The sequence below is a fragment of the Myotis davidii genome, unplaced genomic scaffold (assembly GCF_000327345.1).
Source record: "Myotis davidii unplaced genomic scaffold, ASM32734v1 scaffold599, whole genome shotgun sequence".
Taxonomy (NCBI): Eukaryota; Metazoa; Chordata; class Mammalia; order Chiroptera; family Vespertilionidae; genus Myotis; species Myotis davidii.
Window position 1 is genome coordinate 808,594 of NW_006290772.1, and position 8,504 is coordinate 817,097.

An 8,504-nucleotide genomic window follows, 5' to 3' on the forward strand; every position below is an offset into this window, starting at 1 on the left:
GCGGAGCTGCTTCGGGGAAGGAGGAAGTCGGGAGGGGGGTGAATGCTATGAGTCTGGCATGAGGAACCCGGAGGTTGGAGATGCCATTTGTCAAACAACAATGGAGGAGGAGCCAGGTGAGGTCTGAGGTGCCTGCGGGACATCCAGGCGGCCCAGCTGGGCTCCTAGGCTGAGCTGAAGGTGGGACTGAGCTAGACATTGGAGAGCCATGTGTGTCTGGACGGCCTTTCACACTCTCTACGTAGCGTTTATCAAGGTGCTTGGACACTGGAGTGAGGTAGGCGCTGTGAGGCGAGGTCTGGAGCCTCAGTTTAGCACCATGTGGCCCTGCCGGCCACATCCAGATGCAGGTGTTGTTGGGAGACCTTCGCATGCCAGGTGTTTCCTTTGCTCAGAACCTGTTTTCTTTCAGATCCTGTCCACCATGGCCAGGCGCCCGCGGAGCAGCAGAGCATGGCATTTTGTCCTGAGTGCAGCCCACCGCGACGCAGATGCCCGGGCCATGGCTCTGGCAGGGACCACTACCTGGGGCTATGACTCTGACGGGCAGGTAGGTGGGTACTGCTGGACTAAGGTGTGGAGACCCCTCTGCAAGAAGCCCCCGAGGAGAGGACAGTAGGACCCTACTGCTCACCTGGGCTTACCCTGGTTAAGGATCCACATGGCCCTGGGGTGACAGGACCTCGGGCTAGATACCCCATTCCTCTCTCTACACTTTCCACTGAAGAGGGTGGCAGTTGGTTCTTTGGTCGGTTCATTCAACAGAATATCTCCATTCCATTTCTTATAACCAGTTTCTGAAGGAAGCTGTCGTTAACTCCATTGCCCTCCTGGGCGGTTCCCCTGCCTGTACAGCTGCGTGCTCTGTATGTGTGTGTGTGTGTGTGTGAAACGATCTTTAGTCTTGGAAACCACAGTTCTTGTGCCTTCTCCCTCTCAGTTGTTCCCAAGTTCTGGTTGCAACAGCAGCTCAGCTGTTGGTCTCAGTGCAGGCTGCCTGGTGTACCTGAGGGCTCTGCAGCCAGAGGCTGGCTGTACGGACCCTGGGAACAGCTGAGCGGTGTGGTTTCTGTGCCCACTTCAGGGAGTAGTGGGAAATAGATTTCCAGTCTTCTTCCAAAATCTCTTAGACAAGAGTAAGGGCTTGGCCCTGCCCTGAGTCACCTCCACTGCTTCCTGCTGGGGTGTCTTTAGGTGACTTGTCTGTGCCGTCACAGGCACTCTGCATGTTTCTGTGGCTCAGCCAGGCATCCTGGGGATAGTGGGTGGGCACCTCTCGTCCCTTGAGTGGGGGCAGCTAAGCCTTGTGGAACTGCCAGGCCCTGATGGAGAATTAAAAGTGACTGTTCTGAATGGACAGAATCCTGGGAGTCTCCCCAAAATCGCTGCCCAGGCCAGCAAGGTCCTGGCCTGCATTCCTGTCTCTCTCCCAGCTCCTGTCCTGGCCATGTGGCCTGGAGCAGTCTGTTTTCCTGTGTCTGTCCCTCCCTCACTGGCTCATCACTCTGGGATGCAGGCCGTGTTGGGCGGCTGGGGTACAAGTGTTTGACTGGTGCTTGTGTGCAGCCTGCCCCATCACCTAATTGGCCCGGAGTATTTGTGTGGGCGAGCAGTGGGCGTGTCACCTTGGCATCCTTGAAGGCTAAACACACACCACCCTTCCCTCTGGCTTGCCGAGGGGCTGGGCCTGCCGCCTGCCCAGGTGGACCTCCAGGCCTTCGATACTGAGGCCTGCGCTCCTGGCTGCTGACTCTGGAAAGGGGGCTGCCTGTGGCTGGCAGTGTGCCTGGCTTGGCTTTTGGGAGATCACCGTTCCTTGATAATGGGGTGATTTGGGCCTGCCTCCAGTCTCCTTTCTGGGGCTGTCTCTGATTGGGGTTCAACCCTCTTAGTCTCTCCAGTTGGTTTATGAGCTTCTGCATGGGCCTTGGGTAGAATAGGAAGAAACAAGGACGAGGCTTTTCCCCGGCAGAGCTGCTGTTTTGGTTGGAGGAGTCAGAGCAACAGGACAGAGGAGACTGTCAGGAGCAGGTGAGGAGGAAGAGGACTCAGCGGGGAGGGCCAGAAAAGCCTCTTGGAGTGATATCTGAAAGCTGCCACCCCCCATGACAGGTGGGGGAGAGGGGAGGGGCCAGAGCAGGTAAGCTCTGATGGGGGTATGTGGGCTGCTTTGCAAAGGGTTTCAAGGAGGCGAGAGGAATACCCGGGTGGAGGCTGGAGCCTAACCAGGACCCTGAGCCAACCCGAGGGCTGACAGGGCAGGCAGAGGCCGGGGGCCCAGAGTCAGGCAGTACCCAGAGGGGCCCGTGTGGCTTCAGAGCAGGAACGACTAGGTGCACAGAGCGTCTCCTGCTGGCTTCCAGGAGAGGGGGGGTCAGCAGTTGCTAGAACCTGACCAGCTCAGCCTGGGATCAAGCCCAGGACCGAGCCCCTCAGGTAGAGGGACAGCCGCCTGCCCCGCCCCCTGAATGTTTTCCTACTACAGAAGTTGGAAGCAGCATGAACCCCTGGGCTCCTTAGGGCTCTGGGTTGGGGGTTAAGAACCACCTGTTGCAAGGATGATAAAGCCACTGCGGTCAGGCATGTGCCAGCACTACCACAGCCCAGCTGCTGCCTGTGGGGAGGCCCGGGCTTCAGTAGGGCACCAGTGGACTTTGCCAGGGCTCCCCTTCTTCAGACCATCCTTGATGGGGCCAGCTTACCCGTGATCTAGAAACTGGCTGCAGAACGACGGCCAAGCATCTAGCACTGCTGTGGGCTCATCAGTGCCTGGGCTCCCGGGCCCCCTTGGCTGTGTAGAAATGGGGTTGGCCTTTAAGCCCACTCGGGAACCCAGCAGCATGGTGGGCCCTCCCCATACCTGAGCCAGGAGGTGTGCAGGGTCACTCTGGGAGCACTGTAGAAGCATGGTCCGGCTGTGCCCTTGGGACCTGGGGAATCCCTTTGAGGCTAAACTTGGGGCATCAGCAGTTCCCCCATTGGCCTAAGATGGGTGCTGTGGCAGGTGGAGGGCAGAAGCACAGTAGGGGGACACTGCCCTTTTTTCTCAGCACAGTGACTCTGACTCTGACCCTGAGTACTCGTCCCTGCCAGCATCCATCCCCAGTGCTGTGCCTGTGACGGGTGAGTCCTTCTGCAACTGTGACAGTCAGAGCGAGGCCTCCTTCTGCAGCAGCCTGCACACAGCGGCGCACCGGGGCAAGGACTGCCGCTGTGGGGAGGAAGACGAGTGTAAGTGCCTGGCGAGGGTCACTGGCCTGCAGGGGCAGATCGCTAGGCCAGATGAGGACGCAGCGGGGGCTCAAGAGACTACCCGAACCTGGCCTTTCCTCGCCAAATTTTTTTTTAATTTTATTATTAGGTTATTACATATGTGTCCTTATCCCCACTCCTCTCCTAGATTTTGAATGGGTCTGGGATGACTTGAATAAGTCCTCAGCCACCCTGCTGAGCTGTGACAACCGGAAGGTCAACTTCCATGTAGAGTACAGCTGCGGCACAGCGGCCATCCGAGGCACCAAGGAACTAGGGGAGGGGCAGCACTTCTGGGAGATCAAGATGACCTCACCTGTGTACGGCACTGATATGGTAAGTGACAGGCAGGGCTGTGGGGGGAGGAGCTCTGCTGGTGCCCTGGCCCCGGCCCCCCTCTGCCTGGCCTGTTGTCTCCAGATGGTGGGCATTGGGACGTCGGATGTGGACCTGGACAAGTACCACCACACATTCTGCAGCCTGCTCGGCAGGGATGAGGACAGCTGGGGCCTCTCCTACACAGGTATGTGGGGCCCCTAGGGGCAGGCATGCTGGGAGGGGGCCCCAGACATCAGGCTAACCCCTTGCCTCCTGCTGCCCCCTAGGGCTCCTCCACCACAAGGGTGACAAGACGAGCTTCTCCTCGCGGTTCGGCCAGGGCTCCATCATTGGCGTGCACCTGGACACCTGGCACGGGACACTGACCTTCTTTAAGAACAGGAAGTGCATAGGTGAGGGTGTCCAGGATCCCAGGGGAGATAAAGACCTGTGGGGTGTGGCTGCTACTGAGGTCCTGTAGGAAGCAGAGACGGGCCCAGGCTGAGTGGCCCTGAGGCTTCCCAAAAAGATATCCTTGAAGAAGCCTGAGGTCCCAGGGTCTCCAGAGGGTGGGACAGCACGAGGGCCACCCTAGTTGTCTCAGGAGGATGTCCAAAGAATGGCTAAGCCCCCTCCTGGCCCAGGATTCAGGCTGTGCCCCCTCTAGGTGTGGCAGCCACAAAGCTGCAGAACAGGAAGTTCTATCCAATGGTGTGCTCCACCGCGGCCAAGAGCAGCATGAAGGTCATCCGCTCCTGTGCCAGCGCCACCTCCCTACAGTACCTGTGTTGCCACCGCCTGCGCCAGCTACGGCCCAACTCTGGGGACACGCTTGAGGGCCTGCCCTTGCCACCTGGCCTCAAGCAGGTGCTACAAAACAAGCTGGGCTGGGTCCTGAGCATGAGCTGTGGCCACCACAAGTCCCCCGTGCCCTCACCCAAAGCCACGGTCAGTCCCAACAGCCCAGAGACCCGGCGCTGCCAGAGAAAACGCTGCCGAAGGACCTAACTTATTTTCCAATGAAAACTGCCTCCTGAGGCGAGGACAGCATTTTCTCCATCCTTTCCCTCGGGCCATGCTCCAGAGTAACAGGAGAGGGAGGAGTTGGGCCAAGGTCTGTCTGGGCCGTCCCCCTGCCCTCAGAGGCTAGGTCAGGCCTTGCCACAAGTTCAGAGGCCGCAGGCCCTGGGATCCTGAGACCAGAACTGAATCCATCTGTTTCCTGTGCGGGGTATGGCAGCGGCTGCTTCTCTCCTTGGAGTCTCTTATGAGTGGCCACAACAGCTCTTCTGGACTGAGTCTGCTGGCCTGGAGGCTGTAGTCTGGCCTCATCAGATGTCACCTTTCCTGTAGCTGCCAGCCTCCGGGGACCTTGGGTTTGTCCTCACTTGCTTTGCATGTTGTCAGTTGTTCCTCCCGTCTGAGACTGAAACGATCGTAATAAACTCTGAGTTTATACCTAACACCTCCATAGTGGTAGCATTAAAAGGAGTCCACATCAAGACCTTTTCTCCCATGGTCCTGGTTGTGTTGCAATACCCTTGGGGAAGGGGCAGCCTGGCTCTTTTTTCTCCCTCGAGACTCTGTCTCACTTCTCTGTGAAGGTGCCACCCCCACGCCTCCAGGTGACTGGTGCATGTCCCCAGCAGGGTCTTAGGTGCTACCCAACTTCCCGCTGTCCCAGTTGGCCCCAGGCCTGCAGCCACTGTGTGCAGGGCCTTGCCCCAGCCTCCAGCCCCACGTGGAGTTTCCTCTTCTGCTCGTTACCCAGAGCCTTTCCTCTACCTGCGCCTCCCCTGGGTTCAGACCTGGCTGAGCCTCCCCAGGCTGAGGGACAGCTGTGCTGGGTGAGCTCTCCTCCCCCCACCCCTTTGGTTTCTGGTCTCTTCCTTGTTGGGGTGCCTTCTGTTCAGTGTTGGTGGGAGAAGGCCCTGCAGGTCAGGAGCTCAGATCCAGCAGGAGGTCAGGGTTGGTGGAGGTCAGGAAGAGGCAGATGCGACGGGAAAGGTCAGGCCCCACCCTCCGGGGCCGAGCGCCTTCATCCACCTTCACGGGGAGATCAGCCAGGAGGGCCAGGCGCTCTTGATCAGTGCTGCAGGCCAAGTACGCCTAGGGCAGGCACAGGGATGAGCAGGGCAGGCCTCAGGGTCCTGGCCTCCTTGTCTGAGAGTCTAGGAAGGGGCTCACCTGCTGCAGAAGGCGGGGAGAAGGGAAGGCAGTGACAATAGCATCAGCCACAGCCGGGCTGACACGGTTGAACTGCCTAACCTGTCGCCACCAGGCCCCCCGAAGCCCTGTGCCATCTTTTGTCACGCGCTCGCCTGCCATCCAGCGCCCAGCTGTGCAGAAGGAAAAGGTCCCGGACTCTTGGAACTGCCTGATGGGGAGAGAAAGGGGGATTTCTAGAGGTTTCATCTCTCCTGACCACCCAGTCCCCCAGCTCAGCCCTCTGGCCTTAAGAGGCCCGGGAAGTACTACCCCTCCAGGTGTTCCTGTTAACACTCCCAATAGCAGCCACCAGCTGAAGTGGGGGTCACGCACTTGAAGGGGCGCTGGGCGAGGGCCTTAGTGAAGGCGCACACGTGCTGACTCAGCTCCTGCCAGGAGGCCACCAGCAGCACATCCAGGTTTGCCCAGAGCTGCAGGAGCACCAGGGCCTGAGGAGGACACAAACCCATGAGGATGGCTCAGAGGAGGGCTCCCCTGGGGGACACCTAGCTGAGACCAGCCTCACAGGCCACCCTGAGATCACACCTCAGAGACCAGCCTGTCAGGGCCAAGGCCAACCACCTCATCCAACCTGCCCTGTCCTCACCTCCTCCACTTCAGGCCAGCCGACCGCCACCTCTGCACGGGCTACCCCTGGACACTCTGGCTGCTGCATCTCCTGGGCATTGGGCTGGTGAGACCTGAACAGAGGTGACTGTCCCTCCAGCTCCCCATATCCCATTGGTCCCACCCTCCTTGAGTTCTGCTTCCTCCATAGCCCACCCAAGGGAGGGGTTTAGCAGCCCCAGAGCTACCGCGATCTTTTCCCTGAACTCCCCCACCCCAGCCAGGCCTGCTCAGGGTGTGAGGGTGACTGGTACCACAGGTAGGCATCCAGCCCGATGACAGCCAGGTGAAGGCAGGTGGGGCTCTCAGGAGAGATCCAGGGCACTGAACAGGCTGGGCCACAGATCTGCAAGCCAAGAAGGTTTACCACCCCTGTTCCTCGGGGCTGCGGTAGGCAGGGCTCACCAGACTACTGCCAGTTTGCAGAAAGGAGAGCAAGAACCCAGTGGTGCTGGGAGGAGACTGGAGCAGACTTCCTCTGCCCAGTCAGCTTTCTTTAGAAAACCAGCTGTGTGCCTCTCAGGAGGTCAAGGGGACCTACAAAAGCCCCCATTTTTGGTCCACTCTGCATCCCAGCCTGGCAGCAGGTACTTGATAAATGCTGAACCTCAGACAGAGGGTCTAACCTAATGACCCTCTGGCACAAGCATCAGCTGAGCAGTCCCTATTGTTCCTTCAGCCAGGTGGGGTCTGGGCTGGTGGCTCTCATAGCTGAACTGCACAGCCAACTCGCAGCCCAAGTCCCCAGACCCCCCCTTACCAGTTCCCCACTTCTGGCTTCTGACTCTCCAGAGGGCCCTCGTTATCCTTGCTGCTGCCCTCTAGAAGCAGCTGTGGCTCCCGTCTGCTCCCAGGACAAGAGCCCAGCTGTCTTCCCTCATCTCATTCACATCTTGGCTGCTGAACAGAGAGGAGCCCCAACCCACTGCATGCCCTCTCGGCCCCTCTGTCCTTAACCAGGCCTGGCAGAACGGCACATCCAGGCTGGGAACCCCGCCCCCCTCCAAGCACCTGGGTCAGCTGGAAGACACCCTGCAGAAACTCCTCAGGCTCCAGCAGCAGCAGCAGAAGTTCCTGCTCACCCGCAGCCCATACTTCAGGAGGCACCTGCAGGGATTCCCAGGGGTACTGCTGCTCATCCTCAGCCTCAAGTGTCCCAGGGCCTTGGCACGGGCAGCACAGTACCTTGAGGTTCATGGCCACAGGCCAGCGCCCATGCCCACAAAGATCTACAGAAGCCAAGGTGATCTCCTACCACGGCCAAGACCAGCCCTGGTCCATAGGGCCCGCAGGAGCACTGACCACAGCAGCACTGACCACAGCATGAGTGGGGATGGAACATTCCTCAGCACCAGATGAGTTCAGGCCCTGGACCCGGGTCTGCAACTGACCATTGCAGTGGCTTGGGCATCACCCACTCAGCATTCCCCATTCTTAGCTTATGTGCATGATTACAGCAACCCCTCATGAAATCACAGCGGAAAAACACCCAACCCAGGGCCGCACTAGGTAAACCCTGGAAATGAGGCTGCTGGGGCACTCACACTGCAGGGGCAAGGTTCTGGCTTCACTCTGCTCCACCCGAGGCTCCGGGCAGGGCGCTGGGGCTCGATGTGGTACTCACAGCCCAGGGAGCCCAAGGCCTCCATCAGGATGTCAGCACCAGCATCTTCCAGGATGGCTAGGGTGAGCGGAAGAGAAGCTGTCATCCCTGTCCCTCCACGTGAGGATGCTGCTCACAGCAGACCCGCAGCCTGGGCGGCGAATGACAGACACACCGATGCTGCGGCTCCAAGAGCGCGATGGGTCCAGCTCCCGGAATCTTTTCATCAAGCTCCCCAGCGGGAAAGCCGGCGCCAATTCTTGGCCAAGAGGCGGCTTTGACAGAGGCCCCTCTCGCCCCGCAGTGGGCCGGGGACAACCTCCCAGCGATTAAGAGCTTCCAAAACCCAAGCTCCGGCCGAAGTGCGGCTTCTCCCGGGACACCTGCCCCCGCCCTCGGGCGCACCTGGGTCCACGCGCACCGCCAGGCGCCGCAGTGCCTGCTTGGGCCGCAGCAGCCGCAGCGCCTCGGCCGCCGCCCTGCGCTTCTCCGCCGG

At 59.7% G+C, this 8,504-nt stretch overlaps 2 protein-coding genes across 6 annotated transcripts in view; one reads left to right on the top strand and one right to left on the bottom strand.

The window, feature by feature from the left end:
- SPSB3 (splA/ryanodine receptor domain and SOCS box containing 3) overlaps positions 1-5,030 on the top strand; it is a 5,484-nt gene extending 454 nt beyond the window's left edge. Inside the window, exons 1-6 of one of the 5 annotated variants that reach the window (XM_015564044.1) lie at positions 413-550; positions 3,051-3,231; positions 3,401-3,588; positions 3,673-3,775; positions 3,858-3,983; positions 4,238-5,030. In XM_015564044.1, the coding sequence (XP_015419530.1) occupies positions 425-550; positions 3,051-3,231; positions 3,401-3,588; positions 3,673-3,775; positions 3,858-3,983; positions 4,238-4,578 (1,065 nt within the window). In that variant the 5' untranslated portion in view covers positions 413-424 and the 3' untranslated portion in view covers positions 4,579-5,030. Of the gene's footprint in view, positions 1-252; positions 278-411; positions 555-3,050; positions 3,232-3,400; positions 3,776-3,857; positions 3,984-4,237 lie in introns of those variants that run through there. The other 4 variants (XM_015564043.1, XM_015564045.1, XM_015564042.1 and 1 more) reach the window with 4 other exon arrangements.
- Positions 5,031-5,128: 98 nt separating this feature from the next.
- Positions 5,129-8,498, bottom strand: EME2 (essential meiotic structure-specific endonuclease subunit 2). The gene is made up of 8 exons (XM_006763953.2): positions 8,414-8,498; positions 7,950-8,086; positions 7,417-7,512; positions 6,660-6,751; positions 6,386-6,479; positions 6,112-6,227; positions 5,758-5,947; positions 5,129-5,679 (listed from the first exon to the last, which is right to left on the bottom strand). Exons 2-8 carry the CDS (start codon positions 8,052-8,054, stop codon positions 5,509-5,511), a joined length of 864 nt encoding a protein of 287 aa, XP_006764016.2. The 5' UTR covers positions 8,055-8,086; positions 8,414-8,498; the 3' UTR covers positions 5,129-5,508.
- Positions 8,499-8,504: the final 6 nt, after the last annotated feature.